This window comes from Caenorhabditis briggsae (assembly GCF_000004555.2).
Source record: "Caenorhabditis briggsae complete genome, chrIII, whole genome shotgun sequence".
NCBI classification, from domain to species: domain Eukaryota; kingdom Metazoa; phylum Nematoda; class Chromadorea; order Rhabditida; family Rhabditidae; genus Caenorhabditis; species Caenorhabditis briggsae.
The window spans coordinates 5,836,150-5,863,268 of NC_013490.2; the positions used below are offsets into that span (position 1 = coordinate 5,836,150).

General features: G+C 40.4%; 6 protein-coding genes across 7 annotated transcripts; 1 reads left to right on the forward strand and 5 right to left on the reverse strand.

The window, feature by feature from the left end:
- Nucleotides 1-71: 71 nt before the first annotated feature.
- Nucleotides 72-14,154, reverse strand: Cbr-tra-1 (the record flags this gene model as incomplete). 2 transcript variants are annotated; one of them, XM_045243823.1, is made up of 13 exons in its annotated part: nucleotides 72-206; nucleotides 320-393; nucleotides 444-654; nucleotides 702-2,414; nucleotides 2,620-2,673; nucleotides 2,791-3,045; nucleotides 3,257-3,421; nucleotides 4,056-4,332; nucleotides 4,377-4,665; nucleotides 10,630-10,755; nucleotides 10,802-10,883; nucleotides 13,982-14,077; nucleotides 14,134-14,154. In XM_045243823.1, the coding sequence occupies 13 exons, from the start codon at nucleotides 14,152-14,154 to the stop codon at nucleotides 72-74; spliced, it is 3,498 nt and encodes a 1,165-aa protein (XP_045100896.1). The 2 variants fall into 2 exon arrangements, with proteins under 2 accessions (XP_045100896.1, XP_002641339.1); XM_002641293.1 differs by lacking the exons at nucleotides 13,982-14,077; nucleotides 14,134-14,154 and having other exon boundaries at nucleotides 10,802-10,874.
- Nucleotides 14,155-15,056: 902 nt separating this feature from the next.
- Nucleotides 15,057-15,660, reverse strand: CBG25855 (the record flags this gene model as incomplete). The annotated part of the gene is made up of 2 exons (XM_045243824.1): nucleotides 15,057-15,175; nucleotides 15,618-15,660. 2 exons carry the CDS (start codon nucleotides 15,658-15,660, stop codon nucleotides 15,057-15,059), a joined length of 162 nt encoding a protein of 53 aa, XP_045099373.1.
- A 1,596-nt stretch (nucleotides 15,661-17,256) lies between these two features.
- On the reverse strand, nucleotides 17,257-17,340 carry CBG25856 (the record flags this gene model as incomplete). The annotated part of the gene is made up of 1 exon (XM_045243825.1): nucleotides 17,257-17,340. One exon carries the CDS (start codon nucleotides 17,338-17,340, stop codon nucleotides 17,257-17,259), a length of 84 nt encoding a protein of 27 aa, XP_045099374.1.
- A 3,439-nt stretch (nucleotides 17,341-20,779) lies between these two features.
- On the forward strand, nucleotides 20,780-20,815 carry CBG25857 (the record flags this gene model as incomplete). The annotated part of the gene is made up of 1 exon (XM_045243826.1): nucleotides 20,780-20,815. The coding sequence occupies one exon, from the start codon at nucleotides 20,780-20,782 to the stop codon at nucleotides 20,813-20,815; it is 36 nt and encodes an 11-aa protein (XP_045099375.1).
- A 1,223-nt stretch (nucleotides 20,816-22,038) lies between these two features.
- On the reverse strand, nucleotides 22,039-22,077 carry CBG25858 (the record flags this gene model as incomplete). Its single annotated transcript, XM_045243828.1, has 1 exon — nucleotides 22,039-22,077. One exon carries the CDS (start codon nucleotides 22,075-22,077, stop codon nucleotides 22,039-22,041), a length of 39 nt encoding a protein of 12 aa, XP_045099376.1.
- Nucleotides 22,078-24,550: 2,473 nt separating this feature from the next.
- CBG25859 lies at nucleotides 24,551-24,931 on the reverse strand (the record flags this gene model as incomplete). Its single annotated transcript, XM_045243829.1, has 1 exon — nucleotides 24,551-24,931. The coding sequence occupies one exon, from the start codon at nucleotides 24,929-24,931 to the stop codon at nucleotides 24,551-24,553; it is 381 nt and encodes a 126-aa protein (XP_045099377.1).
- Between the last annotated feature and the right edge of the window lie 2,188 nt (nucleotides 24,932-27,119).

Here is a 27,119-nt window from a genome sequence, read left to right on the forward strand (position 1 = left end):
CTTGCTGTAGAGTATATAAAGTGCAAATAGTTAATAGTGAGAGACAGGGAAAAATGATACATGAGATTTTTTTAAAAACTGCGTGGCTTCTTCATAGAAGGAGCCTCCTTCGAATCCGAATCGCTCGAACGGCGACGAGAAGAGATTGGGAGATCATTAAGGAAATCATCGTGGGATTCATCCAATTCTGGGAACATCAATGCTGCCTGAAAAATGTTTCTATTGGTTTAATTGAAATATCGGTTCAAAAGAAAATATTTGGAATTGGACTGGGAAAACTGGGAAAGGTATACAACAAGGACAATGGACAACAACTTACGAAATCTTGATTATACATCAAGTTGCTGCTTTGCTGATATTCCGCTTCTTCTGCTTCCGTGATTTCTCCGCGAGCTGAAAATCGAAAACATGAAAAATTTGATTGATCCGAATTCTTAGCATACCTCTCAATGCGGCACGAACAATGCGATGATGAGCGAAGAAGCTGCTCTCCATGTCAGACATATACTCACGAGAAGGAATTACATTCTCAAGCTCACATTTATCAACATGGAGAGTGATGAACTTCAGAAGATTTTCTTGATGTTCCGGGAACTGCTTCAGCATGCTGTAGATAGTTCTGCGTGAAACCGGTGGAGAAAAGAGCTGGGATTCCTGAAAAATTCTTTTCTAGAGTCTTGAATTCGATTAGTCAAGCTTACCGTATACTCCACAACCTTTCCGTTGATTACGGTGCGAGCCACTTTTACCATTGGTTCTATCGCAAGTCTAGCTTGACAACGAGCTTCCGCTGCCTTGAACTGTTCCATGAAATCTTCATCAGTCAGAACCTCGACTTTTGGCTTTTCAGAGAGATCAACGAACGCAACAGTCTTCTGTTGTTCATAGATAGCATAAGAATGATGATCATCATCTTCTTGTCCGAATCCTCCGCCGACGTAACCCAAATCCTCCTCTGCCGTCGGATAGTCGATTTGAGCTTGCTTGAGAGCCGCGCGGCGAACTCTGTGACGTTGCTGCTGGATTAGGACCTCGACACCTCCGAGTCTGAGACCAGGGATGTCAAATGCGTCGTCGAATCCATCATCTTCATCGTCGAAGGCTTCAGCAGCCATTCTAGAGATGAGTTGCTGCGGAATGGTCCCAAAATTAGAACCCTGATCGATGCTCTCCTCGAATCCCTCATCATATGAAACCGACAGGATCGGGCGTCCACCAATTGGCAAATCACTGTTACAGTAGTTGACGAAGCGCCAGAAGAGATTATCACGTCTGCGAACGGTCTCACTTGCATGGAAACGAGTACGGTCATAATCCGAGTGATAGTATTCATGAATTGTTCGGACCTCGGGCCAAGTTGGAAGACGCTCTCCGGCGCTGAAAGTGAATTGCAAGTATTCACAGACGCACTCGAAGGTTCTGTAGATGTGAAACATCGCTGTCACATCGCTTGTATCAAAAATTGCCTTGTGGAGCGCATCAGTGATAATTCGACCATTTTGGAAATCGTGAGCCATTTGAAGAATGTCAGCAATCAAGAAACTTCTCATTCCTCTTTCTCCAGTGCTACTGCTTCTGTTTCCATTTTGAGCAACCGATCCGGCGACCTCCAGAGTGCCACTTCCACTGGAAGCACTAGAACGAGGCGAGCTCGATCCTGTTCCACTGTTACGATCATCCGGTCCATCTCCGTTACGAATGACGGCTGGAGCAACATTCCCACTCTCTTCATCGTCAGTCATGTCATCGTCTTCTTCCAACGGCTGTTGTGGAGCTAGAACTGGAGCAACCTCAGCGCCTTCCATGTGTTGGCGAAGGAGCCGGAATCTTGGTTCAGTAGCTTCGGCAAGAGAAGAAGCTGGAGGAGCAACTGGAGCAGCTGGAGCCACCGGGGCAACTGGAGCCACCGGGGCCACTGGGACAGCTGCAGGAACGGATGTCGGGATGTCCATTCGAACTGGAGTAGTCATCATGATATTTGGCATACTGAACATCGGTCCAGTCGTTGCTCCCATTGGTGTAAGCGGCGTGATTGGAGTAATCGGTGTGATCGGAGTATGCGGAGTCAACTGCATCATTGTTGGAGTCGGTGGAGTGACTTGTTGTTGTTGAAGAAGTGACATCACATTTCCTGGTGCTCTTGGAGTAAGCAGCGGCGACATCATTGGGAACTGATTCATGATTCCTTGAGTGCTCAGAAGGTTATTTTGGATGATGGCAACTTGAGCTTGCTGAAGCGCAGCTTGTTGCATATGAACTTGCATCACAGCCTGTTGTTGCATCTGGGCGGCGAATTGATGTTGTTGCATTGCCTGTGCCTGGTACATCTGTGCTTGTTGTGCCTGAGCAGCTTGAGCAGCGGCGGCGGCTTGAGCGGCACCAGATCCATTCGGATCCATCAGAGCAGCGTTGTTCTGAAAATAACTATTCTATTCGAATGTGCTGTAAGAGAGAATGTTTGCAGATTCTAAGGTAAGCTAATGATAGGTGTAGAAGAGGGTAGAATTTGTGCAAATCGTGCTTCACGACACATATTCTAATCCGTGTGTGACCAGTCCCAGAGAGTGAGAACTCATTAAAAGGTAAATGTTATGAATTAAAAATAGGAAAGGTTCGTACCGCGATGAATTGTGCACGTTGGTTATGATGATGTTGAGCAAGTGCCAGATTGATCTAAAAAAAACGAAGAAGGTAAAATGAGTGAAGGAGAAGGAGGAGGTGTGAGTGTGAGAGGGTAGAGAATCATGCATCACACGGAGGGGTATTAGAAATTTAAAATGGTCAACTTACAAAGTTTTGCTGATGAACACCTGGTGCGGCAACAGGAGGCAACACATGTGGTGGTGCCAAATAGGGATGAGACATTGCGCTGGTCGGTGGAGGCATACGATGGTCCGGACGACGACGGTTCGAGTAGTTTGGCGGACGTGACTTCTTTGCCTTCTCGTACTCCTCGTCTCCATGAACTGCTTTGATGTGCTTGCGAAGGGAGGATGGGTCGGTGTATGACTTCTGACAACCCCCAATTTGACATGAATACGGTTTCTGCAATGGAAATCTTGTTCGTTTTCTCCTGCCGGTCACTGTCAGGGGGCATGCATTCTGAATCAAGTTTTTTTGTATACTCGGACAGAAAAGAAATTTCCCATTGGGAACTGGAGAGCAAACAGAAAAACGTGATTCAGACATTGGGCTCATTAAGAAACAGAAGGAAGCACATGGTTGTGTTATGATTCATATGATTCATCCAACTAACCAGATTCGAGTGAGTACGATTCTGATGCTTGGCACGATCCGAAGCATTGCTGAATGCCTTCTCACAGTCCGAGAACTCGCATTTGTATGGTTTCTCGCCAGTATGGGTTCTACGATGCGTCTTGAGATTCTCCAATCGGCTGTACTCCTTTCCACAGCCCGGATACTAAAAATTATTTATTAAATTTAAGTTAAAGGTGGGGGGACAGGAGATTTTACGGGGGATTTTCGGGGCCAGAGTATGCATTCTACTGTGACGGTGTACAACGCTTAATGTCACTCTGCGTCCAGCTGTCGTCCTCGCCTTTATGTATGCAATCCGACGGCCGCTTTCTCTTTGCCCGTGTAGCTCAGTCGGTAGCGGCGCCGCACCCTCAATCCTCGCCCTCACAAGTTCAACTCCTCGAGGGGCGTATGTAAACGGAATTTCGAGAAAATAATTTTTTTCATGTCCCCCCCACCTTTAAGAATCAGGGGTGGGCGAGGACGGGAGAAAAACCTTCATGTTTTGCAAAATTTTCTCGTTTGATGTACAAATCGAGATTAAAGGCGCACGCAATTTCGCCGAAGGGTCCGACACGAAAATGGCGGGAATTTGAAATTTGATTTATTTTTCAACTACGCGCTGTCGGGTAGTCATTCCCCGCAGCGGCCGACACCTCCCGGGTTCCGCCGGCCACTATACTTTGTGTGTGCGTTGGCTCCGCCCACTTTTTTCGCGAATTGCGTGTGTTTTGCAATTTGTTTCCGGCAAAAGCCGATTGCTCGCCCAGCCCTGTTAAGAATACAACAATCCTTACCTCGCACTTGTTCGGTTTCTCTCCAGTATGGCGACGAACGTGTACAATGAGCATGTAGAGAGCTTTGAATGTCTCATTGCGATCGCATCCCTCCCACTCACAGCGCCAGGCATGATGCTCCTGCTCTGTAGATTGGACATGTTTCTCTTGGACGTGTTCAACAAGACCCTTGAGGTTTGCGAACTTCAGCATACAATCTTTCCAACGACAGATCAAATCAGTCGATGCTTCCGAATCAGTCTCTTCTCCATGACTGGTATTCGTGGTTGGGTTGTTTCTGAAAATGAGAGATTGTGAGCGTTCAGATCTCAAGTAACCTACGGTGGTCTCTTGAAGGTTCCTGGCGGACGTCCAACACGCTTTCCGTTGATGGTGAGTCGCACATTTTGTCCAACCGAAGTGGCTACCGTACTACCATTCGGGGTAGTCTGGTTTGTGAACTTTACCACTGGAACGACTGGAGTAACTGTGATAGTTGATGACTCAGCTGATGAAGCATCCGTTGGTTCTGCACTTGCTGCAGTTGGTTCCGAAGATTCAGCCACTGTTTGGAGGGGCTGCGCTGCTTCGGGAACCAAGCTATTGGTGACAGGACTACCATTTTGTGTCACTGAAAAATGCTATGTTAAATAGAATAGGTTATAAAAATGAATTGTTTTTCTTGATGACTCGTTTCTAGCTCACGAGAACAACGACTCTTTTTTACTAGATTCCCACTCACGAAGCGTTTCTGAAACATGTTGCACAAGTATTCCAAGATCAGGAAACGCAGCGGTGTTGTTAATAAACAAAGGCGCCAGCCGACTGGCTATAATATCATCTGATGCCGTGAAAATAGAGGACGGCGTTGTAGGAGTCCATATAGGTTTGTTTAGAAACAAAGGTTCAGATGACGATGAGGAAGAAGGGGGCGATAACGAAACCCATGGAAAACCAGAAGAGTTCGGAGAGCCTTCTGGGGAGGAGTTCGTATTTAATGAAGTGTTTGGAGTCAGAAATAGAGAAGAGATTTCTGTTGTTGTTGGCAGGGGGAAGTGCGTCTCCAAATCTTCCATTTTTTCCAGATGAGGGGGTGACATCTCCTCACTTGGATCGTCAAAGTCATCCATAAGAATCTGAAGAATATTCTGTCTAGAAGCGAGGTGGACGAGAAGAGAAGAGAGCAAATGAGCAATGCGTACAGTAATACAATAAAAAGGGGAGGGTTAGAGGGGAGAGCGGAGCCGCGGATGACTGCGAGGTGGTCGTAAATAATGATTGAGTTTCAGGGGGACGGAGAAATCTCGCGCGTTCCTTTGAAGCTGTAACTCGAGATCCAAACAGATGCAACAGAGATGCGGGAGACAATGAAAAATCTACGTTTTGAAAATAACACAACTACCGTAATCCTTCCATCACCTTCAATGACATAGGATCTGTACGGCAGTTTTCGGAAAAGCTCCAACTTTGATGAAGATAAAGAAGTGGAAAGGAGAAGATGTTTTCTTCAAGAAAAAAAACGAAGACGAATATTTTTCTGTTTCACTTTTTTCGTGCTTTCCCCCTACCCTCATCATTCCGAAATCCTTTTTTTATTCGGAAGGCCAGGCGGTTTTTGAGCCTCGATGCTCCGCTGAGAAGAGAAATGAGGATATCGAATCAAGAGGGCCTCTCGCTTCTATTAGAACAATTTCAGAGGAGCAAAGGGGGAGGGAAAGGCAATAATTGGAACCCGATGAGTAAGGATTCGTGTCGTGAAGATGTGAGGCAACATTTTTTGCTCGAAGAAGAAGAAGAAGAAAAGTGAGGTGGAGCCTTATTAAGGACGGACGAAACTTCCGAAATAAACTTAAAAGTGCGAGAATGGGAACCTCATGGTGATGTATGTTCCGGACCGGATTAGAATTAGTAGTGTCAGATCTGAACTCCTATTTTTTAGAATCCTTTTTAGGATCTCCTGATCTCTCTCCTATCCGACTTTTCCATTTGTTATCAATATGCTTTCATTGACATCCCCGTTTTTGACCACACTTGATCCTCTTATCTCATTTAGTAGTCTTTTCGACCCATAGGTTGTTGACGAGACACTTGCAACTCCTCCCTTCTTGCACTTTTTCCAGCCATCATCATCGACATATAAACATTGGGAGGCGATAGAGAGCAACACACGTCCTCTCTTCTAGTTTTTCTATCGCCCGAGAGCAGGTCCCGGACGCTGCTCCCCTATCTCTTCGATCTCTGCGTCTCTTCGTCTCACACACTCTCTCGTTCGCTGCGTGTGTGGCGTCGCGTCGTGGTGGTCGGCGCGGCGCCGAGACTCGATGAGAAGCCCCGGAGAGTATGCTTGGAGAGAAGAGATCAGTGGAGCGGATAGAATATATGATTAGGAAACAGAAGAGTGCAAGAATATGTCGTGTGTCACAACGCCGTTTCAGCTAGGAGGGCCACGATCGCCGCGACGCCAACGCCTTCTAGATGATTATGGGCGGTCGCGAGGAGCTGAGCAGGAGGGTCGCGGCGGAAGTGTGCGTGTGTGCCGTGTGTGCTGCTTTTGCACTTTCAAGTTTCTACTCGAGCTTTTCATCTATATGTGCGTTTTTGACAAGCTTCTTGGCCCAAGAAGTACGAGGAAGAAATGTGAGAAAAAATTGAGACTACGGTAATGAAGGGAACTCATGTTCTAATTAATTCGACAGGCGTTAGATTGTAGCGCTAGCAATGGGTTCTAGCTTGCTACAGTAATCCTTTGTAGATCACAAGAACTAATCTGTTTTCGGGAGAACTTCTAATGTCTTGATACAGTAATCCTTGGGAGATCAGTATTCCAAAATTTGAATAACACAAATGTTCAAAACCCGAGAAAGGGTAGAGCACAAACAAGTAATACATGCGAACCTAATTCGATATGATACTGCTGTTGAGAACAGAGGTGAGAACAAAAAATTATAGGGTCTCCCTCACTGCGAAATAACAGTTTCTCAAAGACACGCCTACCGAGAAGAACAGCTGAAAACCTAGCGAGTTTCTAACACATTTTCTGCCATCTGAAAAGTGTTCGAAACAGCAGCAGTGCTGATTAATTTCAGTGTGGTGCGTTCTAACAGAGAGTGAAGAATAGGCTTGAGAAGAAGAAAGTAGATCACATAGAATATGAGAATGGCAGCCTACCACACCAATTACAGCCAATCTCGAGATTCTCATGATACATTTATTTTTCTGGAAGTCAACGTCGAGGACGGGAAAAATAGAGAAAAAACCATCCAAACAAGTGGGTGGACATGCCCTTCTTCTTTCCTCTCTACAAACAGGGCGGTCTCCAGAATTGAGTGTCGTCGTTGTGGCCGCAAAAGGAGAAAAAAAGGAGAGAAAATATGAAAGAACGAGTGTGCCAAAGTGTGTATGTGTGTGCCGAAATCGGGGCTCCCGAGCAGTTCAGTTCGTTAGCAGTTATTTTTCGAAGCGGGAGGAAGAAATACGGGAGGAGAAACATGTCCGCCTGTGATCACCTTGAAAGATGACATATGGCGATTCAAAAAAGCGAAAGAGGAGAAAGCGAACGGGAGATAAAAATTGGGAAAATTCTACACGGTGGCCATCAGGACACCTGTTTCTCTTAATTTATCTATCTGACAATCGAGTATTCTTTTTCTGGCATTTTGGGAAAAATGATGAATAAAACCATCTGTAAACAGATCTATTGGTCTATGTGGAAGCGGAAGTCCCGTAATAGAAGCCCATCCGAACAGCTTTAAGCTCATTTATCTCAATTTCTGTGAAAGATATAAAAAATTATCAACTGATAAAATGTTTCTGATATTATGAAAAGCAATTCATCAGTTGGAAGCTCTCCTATATCTTTGATAGGAATCAAGAAAAATTGGCTCATGGCTTACGCTTCGGGTGGGCAGAGGATTACGGTATATCCTTTTCGAGTGATTTACTTGAATTATTTTTGAAATATCTAGGTGGGCAAACGGAATTTCAAAACAGCCCGGAACTAATCGATGAAAGTATGCAAAAAGGGCTTAAAACTCGTTTCTTTCTCTGAAAGTGCTGTCTTCTTTTCCTTCTGATGTATGTGCTCATCAGAGCGAGCGGCCTTTCGCGTTCTTGCACTCTAATTAGCATTCCCCCGAGAAGAAGGAGAAACCGAGTTTTTTCTTCTTGCGTTTCTAATTTCCAGTACGACTCATCCGCTTCTTCTCATATTCTAATTTTTCTCTCTACCGTAACCCATTCATCATTAGTGATAAGCCTCTGTGCAATAAAACAAGAGAGGTGATAGGCGGGAACAAAAAGGGGTACGGTACTTTAATGTTTGAAAACGAAGAAGTAATAGTTTTCAGTGGTGGCACGGCGTCACGCAACAGATAACTGATAACACGGTCGACTGCCCAATTAAGACCGCCAAGCGAGATCAGTTCCTGTTGGCTCCGCCCACTACCCCGAGAGTGTCTGGGATTCAAAGCTCAAGAATTCAAATTTCGAGGAGACTTTAGAGATTCTGATTAAAAGTGCATTCCTCTATTTGACCACTACAATTATTTGTACCAACCGGTTGGATGCACGAAAAAGCGCTCTGACGTGAGATTCCGCAAAGTGTGTATCATTAATGCATTCAACATATAAAAGTGCAACTCGAAAAACTTTCAATTTTTTCAAGAAGCGCGAGGCGATAGAAACCAGTAGACCTTTATTTTCCCTAGTCATGAAATCAGTTTCTAGAACCAAAAATCTTGCTGATATGAATCTGTCACTGTAGTTTTACATCCATATCCAAACAAAGGATTACTGTAGACCCAATAGATGACCAAACATCTTTATAGTGTTGACACATCCAAGGATTACTGTAGCCCACCAAGAAGCCCACCATGATTTCTCTCACCTTGTGCTGTAAAACACCACGCAGCAAGCATGCCATTCAATTCTTCGGGTATCGTCTTGTCCATGTCGTTCAGTCGCCACCGCACACAAAATAAAAATGTCGTGTAAAGTGCCAATCATCGAGGGGTTATCAGTAAAGACTACCTTCTTTTCATTTGGGGGTTTAAGACGAGTGGAAAAGAATAGAGAGTGAGAGGGGTTTCACAAATTGATAAGCCGGGTGGCCCCTTTCGTCACACTGCTCCTCTTCAGCAGAACGCACTATTCGCCGTCATCCATCGTCTTCTCCTCTTCTTCCATCGTTTTTTTCAGTTATTGTGTAATCATCACAGTGTCTGATGCATTACTCAACAACGGCGGCGACGAAAGGGGAAATACCGTATGCCTCCATCGAGGAAAAAACCAAAAAAAGGCCAAAAGAAGGAGAGAAGACGCCCCCTTTCACTTTCTCTCATCGGGATGGCAACCAAAAAAAAAGTTTGATAGAGATAAGTATCTTTCTAGACGATGGGTTCCTGGTCGAGAAAACATAATCAAATGAAGAAGATTCGATGATTGACTGGTTACTGTACTTCTGATGCCGCCCTTATTCGTCTGTCGTCAGGATAAAAAAAAGAGAAACTGGTTTTGTCACGGAAACTGTTAAGTTTAGGTGATGAGAAGAAACTGAAACAAAAAAAAACTCTCGAGAAAAGAAGAGGAAGACCAGTATCTAGACACGTCATCAAGAACGGAAATTAGAGGCAAATTATGAACACGGCCGGCTCTGTCTGACCACCCACATTGTGTATACCACCCATATCACCAAGGGAACACAAACAGCCTCTCCATATATGCAAGGGTTCTTGTCACACAGTGTTCCTAGAAACCTGCCGAAGGCTAGACATGTTACACCATCCTGCATACCGTTTTAAAACCTCCCAGCGTCCTAACATCGTCATCAAATAAGCCCTGGAAAGTCAAAAAAAAGTTGCCAACATCAGTCTTATCTTCTAAAGTTGCAATTCACTGTAGCCGAATAGATGCTGATACCTACCTACCTACAGTACTCACCCAACCAATCATTGGACGTACAGCTTGAAAACTCATAGAGAAACCTCACAAAAAAGATAAGGAAGATTCTTTGTGAACTAAATCTAAACACTGATGAGCCGTAATTCTCGGTCTAATCAATCAGCCGAAGACTTTGGGAGTCGAGGAGCAAAAGTACGAACATTTCTCATTTCTCGCCCCCTGTGATATCCCAACATCTCAGACCCCACTCAAGCAAAAAAAAGAAGATAGAGATCAGTTAAACGAAGTTTAGGGAGGCAAATGGGGCCATCATCCGTCACCACGAACTAGCAAAAAAAGAGGAACCTTCTTCACATCGATAGTGGGCGGCTGCTGTTTCTCTCTGGGATCAGACCGATAAAACACACGTAATTTGGTGATAATAGAGAGCTAAAGTTTTGATAGGGATTTCAATAAAATATCATTGATTGCCTCCAAGGGCAGAGCAGAATCTGCTCAGCAAATCCAACAAAAATGAGCTCTCGGGCATCTGAAAGCACTTTTATATAAGGTGTTCTGACACCATTACAATTTCTAAACCCTCCAAAGGCTGCGTGTAATTTTCCCTCTGTCTTGAAAAAATCAGAAAAAACCCCCTTAAAATTGTAGATGTCATGTCTCGTGAGCTCTATTTATGCCCCCGGTGTCCAAAACTAACCTCCAGATGACGTCGGTGGTTCCAATTTGATTGGATTTTCAACAGTTTGATGAGACGGAGGGTGCGATGATTGGAAGAACCTGTCGGTGGCCGATTTATACGTCGATGCTTCCTTCTCCAGCGGATCTGAAGGATTACGGTAATTTTCAAGAAGCGAGGTTTTTGAACTCGCCTTTCAATTTGGTTTCCTGATCATCTGCATCAATTGCAGCCATTAGGGCATTTGTTCCAGTGACTGGCTCCATGTGTTTTGACTGAAATTTCGATTTTTGGAATTGATTTGCTTCAAACGATATTCTAACAAATCAATAGGAAGGAGAAGTCTTCAAATTGAAGAAGCCCAAATACTTTGGGCTTCTTGATTTTTCGGCTCCGCGTCACATCGGAACCAGTCATTTCGAAACCGTGGTAATGCAGGCGAATGGATAAATTTCCGACTACAAGAACAATGGGCAAATACTCAGTTGCTACCAGATCAATTGCTTTTTGACCAGTTGCTACTTTTGTCTCAGTTGCTATATTCCCAGTTGCTATGACTCAGTTGCTACTTTTGACTCAATTGCTCGCATTTTCCCAAATTTCAAAATCTCAGTTGCTATGAAAAATCTCAGTTGCTACAACATGACTCAGTTGCTATAGAAAAAGAAAGACGAATAGAGGTGTGCAGGTGTTAAAATTTACTAGCAAGGGAAAAAAAGAAGACCTGGTGAAATATCATTCATAAGTGGTTATTTAATTATTTCCACACAAATTGTGTTTTGATTCAGATTCAACAAAAACAACAAAAAAGGTTGAATCAACAAGGTTAAGAAGAAGAGATTGGCTAATAAAAAAAGCAACAGGCAAGAAAAAAATATGACAGAACTGGTGGGGAAGTGAAGGAAATTGAAGGAATAGGCTAAAAAATTGTAGAATATCCAGAAGATGCATCCATGATATCGTCGTCTCGCTTAGAAAGAGTATACTTACGGTGAGGCTTTCTGAATAACGCGTGTTTATAATCAGGGCTAATCTCTTAAAATTACATTAATTTCTTAAACGTACACAATAGAGAACTGTAAAATAATCTTCACAAATTCCACAAACTCAATTCTATTTCATTTCCTTTTGCTTTCAATATTCCTTCGTTTTTGCCCAATTTTCCGTTTTTTCCGAATTTTTCAATTTTTCTCAAGTTTCGTGGTAATTGAAATGTTCTCATTTTTTCATAATTTTCTAAATTATTGAATGAAGGAAACAATCACAATTCAGTGATTTTCCCACAAAAATTCAAAAATCCCAAAAATTGGCCCAAAATGAGCTATTTTCTTTCGAAAATTGTTCGAACTGGGCAATAAAACACTACAAAAATTATTAAATTAAGTTTTTTCGATTAATTACCACGAAAATTTGAGCAAAAACTATGAAAAACGAAGGAAAATAGAGAAAAATGGGATTTGCGAAAAGCTGTGAATTTTACGAAATTTCCCATGGAAGAGAAAACCCCGCAGCTCGGCCACGGCCATGGACTGATGACGTCATCACTGGGAAATTTTATTTTGGGATTTTTCTCCGTTTTCCTTCGTTTTTCATAGTTTTTGCTCAAATTTTCGTGGTAATTAATCGAAAAAACTTAATTTAATAATTTTTGTAGTGTTTTATTGCCCAGTTCGAACAATTTTCGAAAGAAAATAGCTCATTTTGGGCCAATTTTTGGGATTTTTGAATTTTTGTGGGAAAATCACTGAATTGTGATTGTTTCCTTCATTCAATAATTTAGAAAATTATGAAAAAATGAGAACATTTCAATTACCACGAAACTTGAGGAAAATTGAAAAATTGAAAAATTCGGAAAAAACGGAAAATTGGGCAAAAACGAAGGAATATTGAAAGCAAAAGGAAATGAAATAGAATTGAGAAAAAACAATTAAGAAAAATTGGTAGTGAGGGAAGTATGGACTGGGGTTTAAAACCTAAATTAAACATTAAAATCCTGAGTTTGTGGAATTTGTGAAGATTATTTTACAGTTCTCTATTGTGTACGTTTAAGAAGTTAATGTAATTTTAAGAGATTAGCCCTGATTATAAACACGCGTTATTCAGAAAGCCTCACCGTAAGTATACTCTTTCTAAGCGAGACGACGATATCATGGATGCATCTTCTGGATATTCTACAATTTTTTAGCCTATTCCTTCAATTTCCTTCACTTCCCCACCAGTTCTGTCATATTTTTTTCTTGCCTGTTGCTTTTTTTATTAGCCAATCTCTTCTTCTTAACCTTGTTGATTCAACCTTTTTTGTTGTTTTTGTTGAATCTGAATCAAAACACAATTTGTGTGGAAATAATTAAATAACCACTTATGAATGATATTTCACCAGGTCTTCTTTTTTTCCCTTGCTAGTAAATTTTAACACCTGCACACCTCTATTCGTCTTTCTTTTTCTATAGCAATTGAGACAAAAGTAGCAACTGAGTCATGTTGTAGCAACTGAGATTTTTCATAGCAACTGAGATTTTGAAATTTAGGAAAATGCGAGCAATTGAGTCAAAAGTAGCAACTGAGTCATAGCAACTGGGAATATAGCAACTGAGACAAAAGTAGCAACTGGTCAAAAAGCAATTGATCTGGTAGCAACTGAGTATTTGCCAGAACAATGTTAGGGTTTTCAAATATGCGTTTTCTGATACAGCACAATCTGAAAATCGAAAAAATTCAAAATTTGATGTTCTCAAAAGCAGAAAAATTCTCGACTTTTTCGATTTTGTGAATGTGTTCTATCAGAAAAAGCATATTTGAAAAAAAAGTGACGCGAAGCCGATTTTTTCAGATGCCTGACCACCGTCACACACTCATTTTTTCTCACAGCTTGACGCGGCGACCATTCGTGCTCGGCGGTACCAGTGGCATAGAAAAAGTGCAAGAGAACTTTCAGAGCGTATGGAATTTCAGATAAAACTGGAGATTATGAATTTTGGAAAGTTGACACCAAACTGATAAACAAGCTCCGACGGGGTAGAAAGACAACAAAATGAAAAAAAAACGAGAGCCCTGCTAGGTTCGACTATGCAATTCTAATCTTTTTTTCAGAACTCCTTATCAGGAAACCTCGGAGAAGGATACGTGGCATCGGAAAAAATGGCAGTGTTCGATGATCATAAGCGGCGGTGGAAAAAAATGGGCGGTCTAGAGTCTAGACTCTAGACACGTAGGCTCACAAATGAGAATATATGTCCCCAATGGGGTGATATTACCAATAAACCGAAAAACGTCTTCTGACTGGTCTACGTGAGAAATTCTCATGGTAACGATTTATAGTTATGATTCATCAGAATATAGACGCTTTTTGTATCATTCTATAGCATTGTATTACCTCGGAACCATTAGCCAGCCCAGGCTTTGTCCATCCGTTACCATTCTTCTTCGAGAAACTTCCACGGCGTTGAGCCTCGACAACAGTTTCGGGATCCTGGAAAACACTTGCGGGAGGTTAATGAACCTAAAAGGATAGCTCATCTGGCTTACCTCAGTACTTGGGGCCATCATGCCGAAGTTTCCTAGCTTGACAGGAATATTGATATTATTATTCGGTGGAATCGGCACACCGCTGTCGTCGACTCCTCCGCTTTGAGACAAATAACTGATTGGTTGGTGGTGCTGCTGCTGCTTCGATTGCTCCGAACGACTTTCAGTATTCAGAAGATAACGTGAAGAGCTCGCTGGCACATTCTCTGAAAGATAATTGTTTGTAAAGAGAGACGACATAAATCGACATAAACTGTTTGTCAGATTCCAGAGAAAGGAAACGAAGAAAAAGGAGTTTTAAGAAAATTTGCGCTCTTGAAGAAACTGATAACAATGGAAGAACTCCTTCTCTCTAACCCTCTCTGCTAACCCTTATTCCTCGACAAAATAGTGTATAAGACAAAGAGACACAGGGGTTTTTTTTTGGTATACTGATAAAACTGATAAAATCTATTCTCAAACCACCAGCGCCCGCCGCCGCATGTAAAATATTGAAAACTAGAGAGAAATGGTACTGTAGCCCCCCCTCTCGTTTTTCGAATGGGTTGAACGGAAATTAGTGAAAAAAAAAAGAACGAAACCAGTGAAAGTCGTGATGATGGAAAGAACACAGAAGACTGAGATGGAATCAGTTTGAATAAAAAAGTTGGATGATACACTTGATAAGGTGATGTGAAATATAATGAGAATAGAGAGAGAGAGAGAGAGAGACGGAACGGTTGAAAACCCCTAAATCAAAAATGATTGGAATCTACGAGAATGTGAAATTTGATCAATTTGGGTCGCGACCTGGCGATGATGAGCAAGAAACATATACAGAAGATCGGTTTCTCACAGCATAGGTGTTAGGATTACGGTAGTATAATCTAATTTGAATTTCCTTGAATTATAGTGTTTGCTTCATGTAATTGTCTTCATGGTTTCTAGGGATGCTTGGAACGGAATTCTGATCGGACAATTTCAACGTTTTTTCGGAAAATTTTCCGACTACAGTATGCCAAAAGCGCACGCGAAAAGTTTGCTTGCGGGTTTCGAGCGGAATCTTTTTTTCGCATTTTCGGAAAATTTTTGCTAACTTTCACCAATTTTCGGCGGGTTTGGGCTGGGAAATTGAGGTTTCTACTTCAAACAAATAGTGAATATTAAAAAAATCCGAAATTCCAAAATATTCAAAATCGGAATATACCGAAATTTCGAACTTATGAAAATCGGAATATTCCAAAATTCCGAAATGTTGAAAATTGGAATTTTCGAAATTCCGAAAAAGGCCGCCATTCAGAGCATCCCTGATGTTTTCTAAAAATTTAAATAAATACTTCGCCTTTTCGGTTCCCAATTTTGCGCAGATCTGAACTACTGTCCAAAACGCCCACATATTGAATTATATCACTTTCCAATTTTCTCGATCACAGTAAACTTCAGCCATATCACTCTATGTATTACTTATCACCACTTTTTTTTGGTTTCGCCGTTTCGATGCCTACAATGCGAGAACGCAACATTCGCATTTTTTCGATCGTCGGGCATGATCACGATGGCGGCGAAATGGTTGGGTGATGGGGAAGAAGACAAAACGGTCGAAACAGAGCTAATCAAATCAAAAACGAGAGCTCCGGAGATGCAGTCTTATCAATGATGACAGCCAGTCGTTTTACTTTTTAGACAGGGAGAAATTATAGGGGCGAAGAAAAAAAAGCACGGAATTGTGTTCGACGTTTTTTGTGAAACGAATACACCTATCAAAAATGATTGTGGTCACTCTTTTCGGCGCCATTTTCTAGATAAATCTAGTCTTTAAAACTGCCTAGGAGGTAACGATGTTGACTTCTTCGTGTGTGGATTCACTGGCAACATCATCCATTACACAACACTGGAAAACCTTCATTTCCTGCGTCTCCTCTGATCCCAAAAAACGTTAATGTTCCTTCACTGCTTCTTCTTCTTCTCCATCGTCCCCTTCGTTTTAACCCATTTTTTTTCTTCCCAAAAAAGAATAAAATAGCCGCACGAAGAAGGAGAGGCAAACAGTTTGGTTCAAAAAAATGGGAGAGAAGTGAAAGTGTAATACACCTTATCATCCATCAAAATCATCTAATTTTTTTGGGCGAATGAGTGTTTCCATACCAGCAACCCAATAATTTGAGAAAAAAAGAAGAAGAATGAGAACTTCGAACGATAGAAAAAAGAGAAATCGGTGAAATTAAGGTGACCGCTACTTGATAAAACTAACAAACGGAATCGAAATTTCGAATTTTTGATCTGTGAGTGCAGAAACGTAGATTAGTTCGTCATGAAGAGATTATGGAAAATCGACAGGGATATCGTTTTTTTCAGTAGGATTCATATCGGATCGAGGCTTCCCTAATACCTCCTTGTGGGATAACTACGACCTATTAGAATAACAAAAGCTGACCAACGCGCGATTTTACAATCATTGCGATGAATACTAAATATCGAGAAAGAAAAGAAATCAGGAAAATCTCAGAAAAATGAAAGAATGCAAAAATTAGTAAACAGACGTTAGGAAGCTATTTTTCGAGTTGTGCAGTTAACAAAAAAATAGAATTTTAAAACTAAAAATCAAATTTCGCACAATTTCGACTGTTAAAAGTAGAAACTTGCATGAATTTTCGATGAAAAAGAGCTATTTAAAAACTACACTTTTAGAAATCGTGTTGCGTACAGTAGTAGTCAAGCGTGCCGGGACCTCTGCAGCAAAAATGAAATGCGCCTTTAAAGATACTGTAGGATCCAATTTATTTTTGAAAGATATTGTCGAATTTAAAAAAGTGGGACCTGAGAATTTGAAAGGCGTCGCTTTTTTTGATCTACGAAAAAGTGCGGCAAAAACGTAATATTTCAGACTTTTAGCTCGTTCGAGCTGCTTTCGCAATTAAGTTCGGTTTTTCGATGAAAAACAGATTCTAGAGATGCTAGCGATCATTTTCATACCAAGAAATCTAAATTTTGTCCAAAAAATCCCATTGAATTCACAGAAATAAGTTTCGTTTATTACTGTAGTGATTTTAAGGCAAGGCCTCGAAAATTGACCGGGAAGCCGCCCGCGAAATTTTCCAGGTCCCACTTTTTTTAATTCGACAATATTTTCGAAAATGTGAAAATTCAAAAAAAAAGTTTCGCACAAATCCAACTGCAAAAAAAAAATGTACATGAATTTTCAGAGAAAAAAAAAGCTGAAAACAGCATTTTTTACCAAATTAATTACAGTAACACTTGATCGTGCCTGATAGTGAGCTTTTGCAGCAAAAATGAAATGCGCCTTTGAAGGTACTGTAGTTTAAAATTTTATGAAAATCTTTGATTTTTGTCGATGAAAATCCTAGTGACAGGAAAGGGATTATTTCGCAAAAAAGGAAAGTAAAGCCCCACCAGCTTAAAAAAATTGGCTCTCCCCAAAATGATGTTGGAGCACAGAAAGAGCCGTCCGGGCAAAAAAAAATGCGTTCTTGCAACATTGAGCCCTCGAATCTCTCTAGTCCCCTCATGCTCTCTTTTTTTCCAATAGCATTTTCACACTGAGAACACACTTCGAAATACCGCCCCCCCCCCTCCCATAAACCGACGGAGGCGCACATTTTATGGGTTCCGACGCAGAAAACGTTGCCCTCCGCGCCGCATCAGTTCGTTTTCTTCTGAAAGAGAGACAGAGATTCTTGTCTCCGTCTCTTCTTGTCAAGACGATCTTTTGTAAGTTTTATGGAGTTGCACTATTCCTGGTAAAGATGGAAAAATGAAGAAAGAGAAAAAGAGGTTGAGAGAAGCAAGTGACACTGAGAAACACGAAACACGATAGAAAGAAACGAAAGATTATGCTAATTTTTTTGGGCCGGATGGTTTTTTTCTTCTTGTTACAGAACGGTTGAGAAGATGAAGAGAATTGGCAACACGGAGTCATATATGGAACAAAACACATCGAGAATGTATTGTCAAGGGAAAACACGGTGGTACTGAGAATAAGAATAAGAAATACAAAATTTTATGATCAGGGATTTAGTAACCAGGTAAAAACAAGGAATTAGACCGGATCCATTTTTTTCAGATATTAATCTTGGCTAATTTCAATGACGCCGAAAATTCGAGGGTGGGCGGAGCTTAGGTTAGTTAGACAAGAGTAATATCAAGATCCATGGAAGCTTCTAGAATCGCTGATCTATTGTACCCCTAAGGTGTATTATATCATCTCGTGCAATTTTCATTAAAACTCCTCGATCAGCGCATCAGCAGTTATCTCATCTAATTCACCACCGGCATAATTCGTGAATCACCGCCACTCTTTCTCGGCACCCGAACTTTTTTTTCTCCCTAGAACTCGAAAAACCAATGCTCTGACAACTGCTCAATCTCTTTTCTGAATCAATCAGAAGTCATAAAAAACTCGGCTTCTCATTTCTCGACTTGACACTGGTGGCGCCAGGTAGTGCGGCAACCAAAAGTTTCATTAAACATTTTATACATCTCAGTGGCTCTCCGGCTAACCCGAATACTTTCGAAGAAAAAAAAAGTGATTGGATAGATGAAAAAAATAACGAGAAACGTTTAGTTGATTCTATTTCTATTCACAACTCACAAGGTGTTTGTATAGTTGTACAAGATATATGTCATGAGATATGTAGAAGAAGCACAAATGATGAGAGTTGTAAGTAATGAGGTCGATTCATGTATTGTCTATTCAAAATAATCGCGCGGGTGAACGAGTAATAAAACGTGTAGAGAGTCTCCAAACCTGTAGAGGCGCTGGAGAGACGCAGACATTTTTACTCGTTCACTCGCGCGATTATTTTGAATAGACAATATTCCGAAGAAAATGAAAAAGTACGATTCTTGTATTCTGTATTGTATTCTGTTGATTATATTTGAGCTTAACTTTAAGCTTTCGCGTCTGGACCAACGCTACGGTAAATGTTATCGTCCAAGCATAGGCCTGGAACTTTCCAACTGCAATCCGCTATGGATATTAAGGCTAAACTTCAGATTAAAAAGATGTATGGCTAGATTTCAGTTTTGTGGACATGCTAACCACCTTAATTTTATAATTCTTAGATACTACTGTATTTCCTCTAGTAGGTGCCGACCCAAAATCCCTCAATTAGAGGGGCTCTTCTAATACAGGTCGGATATACTTTCTTCAATTATCGAGATAATTGAGCTCAAAGTTGATGGTTCGGGTGGGCTTCCATTACAGGAAGTACGATATATTTTGATAAGATCTTGTATAAGAAGACAACTAGCATTCTGTTCTTGGAACTATAATTTCCAAAACTTGGATCACGGTAGTACCAAAAAGAGTATCTACTTTGAAACATAATAAATAGTTCAATGCACAAAGATCTGTTTAAAGTTTTCGATTAAAAAACGCATCGAGAAAAAAAGAAAGGAAAAAAGGGAGGACAAAAAAAAGGACGGCGTCCTCTTATAAAATGAAAAGAGAGAGAGAGAGAGAGAGAGAGAGAGAGAGAGAGAGAGAGAGAGAGAGAGAGAGGTGTAGCTCCTGCTCCGAAACCTTTCTCTTTCTCTATCCAACCCCCATGCACTAGAAAAAAAAAGAGAGACAGCCATCCCCTTCTTCTTCTTCTTCTTATCCTGCGACGTCCCGTTTTCGTCGTCGTCGTCGTCGCTCCCGTCGCCGGGCCCGAAGGAGCCAAGAGCCAACGGGCGCCAACGAGAAAAAAGAGGAAAAGAACACGAAGGAGGAGATGAAGAAGAAGAAAAAAAGAAGAAGAGGAGGAGAAAGAGATCTGCAGAGGCGAGTCGTCGGAGGGCGAGAAATCGAGCAGGAGGACCTCCGACCGCCCGTTGTAGTCCCGTTTGGTGGGAAGGGAGAGAAGAAAGAGCAACATGATCCAGAATTGTTGAAACGTGTGGTGGTGGTGGTTGAGGGTAAAACATGCGTTTCGGTTGGAGCACGGATTCAAAGAAAAAAGAGAACGATAAAGAACACATGTGGAATTGTGGAACGGAGAGAAAAGAGCCAAAGAGTCAATTACAGGAATCAGGTGTTTTCGTTTTTCTGATGACTACGTAGACACTATCAGTATTGTATATATGTTTTGTATCAGGATCTTAGGACCCTTAGGAGTCTAGTCTATACATTCGTAGCATTACGGTAATGCTCAGAGAAACTAGATATTTTTTCCAGAAATTTATATCTGTAAACAATCAAAAATAAGGCGATCTGTGTTGAGTAATAGGCGTTGAAAATAACATATATATTGTTATAATTTGTTTTCGAAATCTTGCATTCTACCAATTACCGTAAAACCCCTTTCATAACAAGTTTTTTAGTATTTTCTAATTACCGTAATCTAGACCGCCACTTGAAAAAAATCTGATATCTAGCATCTCTCATGTTCATGTACCTACGTCAATAACCCTAATTGGAAACATGAGTCTTTTTTCGCAGGGTTGTGCTCCTGGGCTCCGCCCACTCCCGCCGCCAAACTTTGATTCAAAGCCTCTTCTCTTATCGTTTTAGTCTAATTAGCTTTTTGGCGAAACTCAGAATTTCCCAGCAAGAATTCATTTGAGAAGATGGAGAGACTCGGCGCCAAAAAAGGAGACATTCAAGGAGAGGAAATGAAAGGATTACGGTAGAGCTCCTCGTCTTCTAGGCGTTAGAAGACGTCGGATGAAGAAAAAGGAAGGGGTAATTAATGGAAGATAAAGAAAACGAAGAGAGGAGAAAAATAATGTAAACAGAAAAGTTAGAGCTTCGAATGTTTGATGACGTGCCCGCGATTCTCGAATTTTTAGCAGAGAGGGGGGCCGAAAAAGTGTAGAATTTCAAAAGAGAGGAACGACTGGGTGGCTCTGGGTCAAAGCTTCTAGAAAAGAGAGGAAAAATGATTTTTTGAAGGGTATCTTAATTATCAAACAGCAATATATGTAACGTGAAACCTGTAATAGAAGAGCCCCCATACTGTCAAGTTTGAGCTCAATTATCGCGGTTCCTGTGCAAGATATCAAAATATTGTCAACTGATAAATTGTTTCTCATAATATCACAAACATTTTATCAGTTGAGCCTTTTTGAAAAAATATTTAAAAATTTCCAGAATTCAAAACCTACAGTAACCTAATAAGAAAACCTTTTCAAGTGTTTCTCGAGTGTTTCTAACCATTCTAAGCGAGAAAAAAGAGAACAGAACCCGAAAAAAAGAGAAAATGAAGCAGAAGAAGGAATTCTTAACTAATGCCCCTGCATGTCTATCGATGTGAGAGCTCTTTTCAAAAAAGCATGGTCCAGAAGAAGAAGCAAAAAAGGAAGGAAAAAAAGGAAGAAGACGTTGGCGAAGAGACACGGCGAGCCCTTCGGCCACCGCGCCGACTTCAGAAGGCCAAGTGTTCTTTTTTGTAAAGTTGTCTAACGTTTCGCATCTTTCGTTTACTCTATCGGTACAAGGAAGAGTACAAGATCTCATGAGATGAAAAAGAAAAAAGAAACATCTGCTCGGAGAGAGGCTTGTCCAGGACTGGCCTCAGGGGTTGTGCTGGCTCTTTTGGCTGGAATGGAAAAGAAAAAAACCGAGAAGGCATAGAAGGAATGGCGGCTGAAAATGAGGATGTGGGCAGAAGAAGAAGAAGAGGAATGGAACCGGAAGTACAAGGAAGATTACTGTGGATCCTCATTATGAATTTTAATTGCTCATGCAAATAGAAATCAAAGTTTTTTAGGTCTGAAATTCTAAACAGGGATCCGCACGAGTACTGTAGCCCAAAATGCTACATCATAAAAAAAACTCGAACATGCTTCTCTTCCATTTTTAATCGTTTGGTTTCCTGCTGTGTTGCGAATTANAAAAAATGAGAGAGAGAGAGAGAGAGAGAGAGAGAGAGAGAGAGAGAGAGAGAGAGAGAGAGAGAGAGAAAAGGAGTCAGCTCTAGAGCTCTATGACGTTTTTTTTGAAACAGAAACCCCCAGAAACATGGAGCAATTGGAATGAAAAAATGGGAGGAAAGAAGTGGAATTGAATTCATATTCAACCAAGTGACAAGAAATTAAATGAAAACGGGTCGGATGAGTATATTTGACATTTTTGATGAATAACTGAACGGAAATTGGAAAACGGACGAAAAATATGGTAGACAGAAAAAAGGAAATTGAGTTTATATAGTGGAAAAATGCAAGAAAAGGGCATTCAAAGGATATGTACATTATGATATGATCAGTCAAGGAATACAAGTGATTCTGAAAATCAAAATTAATGGTGTCATTTCATTTTTTAGTCAACTTACAACTAAAAATACCAAAAACCACAGTGTTTACTTTGATGAGGTCAGAAGTAACGAGATAAATCAGAATCGTCATTTTGGGGGTTTCAAGGAAGTCTGTATTTTACAATTTCAGCCCCAGATCTTGTAAAACCTATAATAGAATGAGCCCTTTATCTTTTAACTTTGAACCAGCTTGTCTCGTTAAAGATACAAAAAAGTTGTCAACGGATAAATTGTTCATCATAATATCACAAATATTTCATAAGTCGACATATTTTCGATATCTTGCACAGGAATCGAGATAATTAAGCTCAAAGTTGACAATGTGGGGCCCGTCTATTACAGGTTTACGATATTTATCTGACGATTTCTTAAAAACAGTATGACTGTCTAAAATCTAGAAACATCTATAACCGTTTGACAGGTGTCCAATGCAGATAAAAATAGAAAAGTTGTTCGATTCGAGATGTTTTTGACTTTATGTGAGGAGTTTAATTCTGGGAGCTTTATTACTGTATTCAGTTCTGAAAAAGTTACAGAAGAATCCTAATTTCCTACTGTTTTAGAGAAGCTTATGACTTTTTTATTATAATGAAACCCTTGATAATGAAAACGACCAAGATACCGTAAAAACTCTAATAGAAGGCCCCCCAATGCTTATACTTTGAGCTGATTCGTCTCGGCGCATGTAAGTGATAACATAAAGTGATCAACTGATAAAATGTTTATCATAATATCAAAAATATTCTGTCAGTTGACCACCTCTTAATATCTGTTACAGGAAAGCTCTCAAAATCAAAGTATAGGATGGCCTTCTATTAGAGTGCTTACGGTAAATCTTCTTAAAAGAAATGGACTATCAGTAAACGGAGAAACTCATAACTGATAGTATGATACCGGACAAAAACTTGCAAACCCTTCCTTTGACTTTCCTCAGGAAAAATCAAATGGGCGGTCCCAGTAAAAAGTTTCCAAACATTCAATTTAAAAAAAAGAAGAGAGAAAAGTGGGAGAGGCAAAAAGCGAAAAAGAAGAAGTTCTGGGGTCGTTTCGGACCGAGATTTATAGTGCCTTCAGACGGGTCTTTTCTGTTGTTTCTTCATGTATCGGACCTCGGCTGGAGGCAATCTGAAGGCAACCCGAAAGGATGGAATCGACGATTTATGGGCCACCCGACAACACCTAGGGTGGAGGCTGGGAGGAATTTCAATTAGAAGACAACAGGCAGACAATTTGAAAATGTTGCATTTTCTCCATAGGCGGCGGTAAAAGAAGAAAGGAAAAGGCAGAAGGAATCATTAACATAAAAACGGATTTGTTAGATTACTTTAGAGAAAATAAATAAAAAGAAGAAGAAGAAAAAGAAGAACATAAAGAATAATAAACGATGCAGCGGTAAAGATTTAGGTTTTGTTAACTAGGTGGCCTTGTATTGTTTTTGCAAAAATATCCGCTGCATTTCAAATGACCATGAAAATCTTAGAGGATCAACTGGTGAGAAACGCCGGTGGCCGTGACCGAAGGTCCCACAACGACAACTACCGTAACCTGAAAATGTTTTTATTTCCCGCATATATTTTCTCGATTTTTCGCTGCAACCAGGTCGGTAAACAGAAAATTCTGACAGTGAAAAAATTGGAAAGATTACAGTAGGCTACACACAGATTACCCTACAGCAGAATTAATAATTTCAACTGATCAATTCGTCCACTTTGTATTTTCAGATATTTTTCTAATTCTAGAAAAAGGGATTAGTTAAATCTCTCATCCGAAAAAATCGAGAACTCCCTGATCTTATAATCCAGAAGTTTTTCAGGAGTGGAATGGATTTGGAATAGCGGTTCTAAGAAAAAAAACGATCAAGGAGAATTAGGGACCGCCCCTTTTTTTACGAGCATTGAAAATATGGGGGCGGGGCTTAAGCCAGAAGACATGAGCTCAATAATAGGATAATTCAGAGACGTATAACAATTTAATGGGATCTGAAACAAGTGAAATAGAGTCCAAAATTTTATGATTAGGTAAATTATTATGAATACAGTAAGAAAAGAGAAGAGAAATTCAGTTGCTCTTGTCAGATCCACAGAATATTTCAGAAGCTTATTTGAATGATTTGAAAGGTTTAGAAGCCTGGAAAGTCTTCAAAAACACCAAAAAATTAAACAAGGTCAAGAAGGGGATGCTCTTCAAGAATTCAGAATCGATCTTTCTCTCGGTACCACTTCAAATACCTCCATGCAGAAAAAACTTCTCAATTCCTTCTCCTCCTCAATTCGATTTCCCTCCTCTCTACCAGTCTCTTCGTTTTTTTTGTTGCATCCAAAAATGGACGAATGTTTGGAAATGAAAGAATCAAGAAAGGCGAATGGAGCATTGAAGTTGGAGAGACTGGCAGAGAAACTCGCCCTCTTCTTCTTCTTCCCGTCGTTCCTCTTTTTCGGTTTTCCTCCCCTCGCCAGGCGACATATCAAAAGTGTCTGGGACGTTGAGATAGTGTTTGATTTGAGGAGCGAAGCCAGACAAGTTCCACTCTCCGGGAGGGAGAACGAGCGAGACCTCCCAGACATTTTTTTCGGGGTGAGGAGCGGGGAGGGCGCGGGAACAGGAGGAAAAATAATCGGAAGAGGAATTACTATGCGAGAATTCCCTTCGATGTCGGTTTACAGAAACATTCCTTTAACCTTAAAGTTTGAGAAAATTCTGGGACCTTCAGGAGCAGACTATTATTCTTGTCCGACGGCGATGAACCTTGCGGACGAGAATTTATTTAAATGCGCATTGTCGGAAGCGAAAATTTTTGAGTAAATGAATGCGCCTTTGATATCGTGTTTCGAAATTGTTTTATTTTTGCCTATTCCGATCAGAATTGTGTTTTTTTTGTTGGTTTTCTTCTGATTCTCATGAAAAATCAGCGGAATTCCTTATAATCTAGAAAAACAACGCAAAATGAGTCATAATAAATTGATTTAGAGATACGGTATCGAATGCGCAGTCAATTATTCAACAATTTTCGCTTTCCACAATGTGCCTTCAAATAAATTTTTCACCGTAATGTTTATTGCAGCCGGACAAGAAAAAACTGTAAATTCAAAAATTGACGATTCAAATGATTCTCGAAAAAATTATAATCTGACCTAAAACTCTGAAATTGGGACAAGTGAGTAAGTAGCAAACAGTTTGCAAGAGCGCACGTTTAAAAACCCTTTTTGGCAGATCAAAAGGACAACAATCGAAGTACACACATTTACAAATAGACTTACAGTAACCCGACACCCTTTTTTCTCAAAAAAAAAAGACAATTCACAAAGAAAAACCAACATGAAAACGGGTGTAAAAAGGGCGGTGTATTGTATGAGTTCTTGTGTGATAAAATATGGAACAACGGTTCGTTTTCACTGCGTCCCCACTCATTTTTTTTTTCTCTGAACATCTCTCACTCTCATTTTCAGACAGTCTTTTTTGAGTCTCTGTTTTTCTATGTGCTAACTTCCCGATAGGAAAGCTAACGGGGTGGCCTAGGGAGCAAATATTTGGAACGAGAAGTCCTCGTTTTTCGGGAGGCAAAACGCAGGGGAGGGATACCTCCATGTCGCGGTTTTTTTCTCGCCCCGTCCTTGAATAGATGAGAAAAAATAAAGGAAATTGGATCGAGTCATAACGGCTTGCTCATTATTTTTAAAGAAATATGGGTGTCAGAAACAACGGCGAATCATCCTAATATAACGGACTTCGTTTCGCCAAGGAGGTCTTCAGAAGTGTTCTCGATACACATTACTTCTAACTAAACATATGGGGTTCTTGGGTCAGCTTACATTAAAAAATCATACAGAACACAGAAAGACTTTTCAAAAATGTCAAGGATGACCACATTTTTAGACCTTGATTACCGTATTTCTTCTAATAGAAGCCCACCCTCGCTTGAGCTCATTTATCTCGGTTCCTGTGCAAGATATCAAAAATGTGTCTAATGATAAATTAATTATGTTATTCTGATAAACAATTTATCAGTAGACAACTTTTCTGTATCTTTAACAGGAACCGAGATAAATTGGCTCAGAGTTAAAAGTTAGGGTCCCTTCTATTAGAAGTATTACGGTAAATAGCTGTTGGTTAAAGAGCCGTAGACGAAATGCACATATTATTAAAGAAAACTTCAATTCTCAAAAATTTCTGATTGTTTAACTCGCTGAAGTTACCAGTGAAAAACTTTAAAAACATCTTTAAGAAGTTACTAACTTTCAGAAATGCTTAAAAAATATTTTGACTCTTATCCGAACGTTTTCAGTTGGAATTCTGAGACATTTATAAAAAATCAGGAATTTTGAAATTTCGAAAAAACTGGGATTTTCCGAAGAAAAGGTTTTTGAAAATTCCAAAGATTGGGATTTTCGAAAAGTGGATTGGGACTAAAAATCACAATTTGATTTCAAAAAAGCCTCGAAAAAATTCACACCGACTGAATATTGGAAAAAGCGGGAGAATCAGTAGATTTACTCTTTCTCTTCACCCTTTGTGTCTATTCCCCATTTCTGCCCTTTTTCCACCTCGCGACAACTTTTTTTATTACATTTTTCGTCTCCATTTAATCCGCCTCCCTTCTTTTTTTGATTCGCGTGTCCTCCTCACTGTCTGTGTGTTCGAAATTCACCAAAAAAGAGTGAATAGAAATGGAACCAGACCTATTATATTGGGTCGTTTTCCTATGATGCTTATCTGGGTACCCCGCCCCATTTTTATAGACATGTTTTTTTTCAG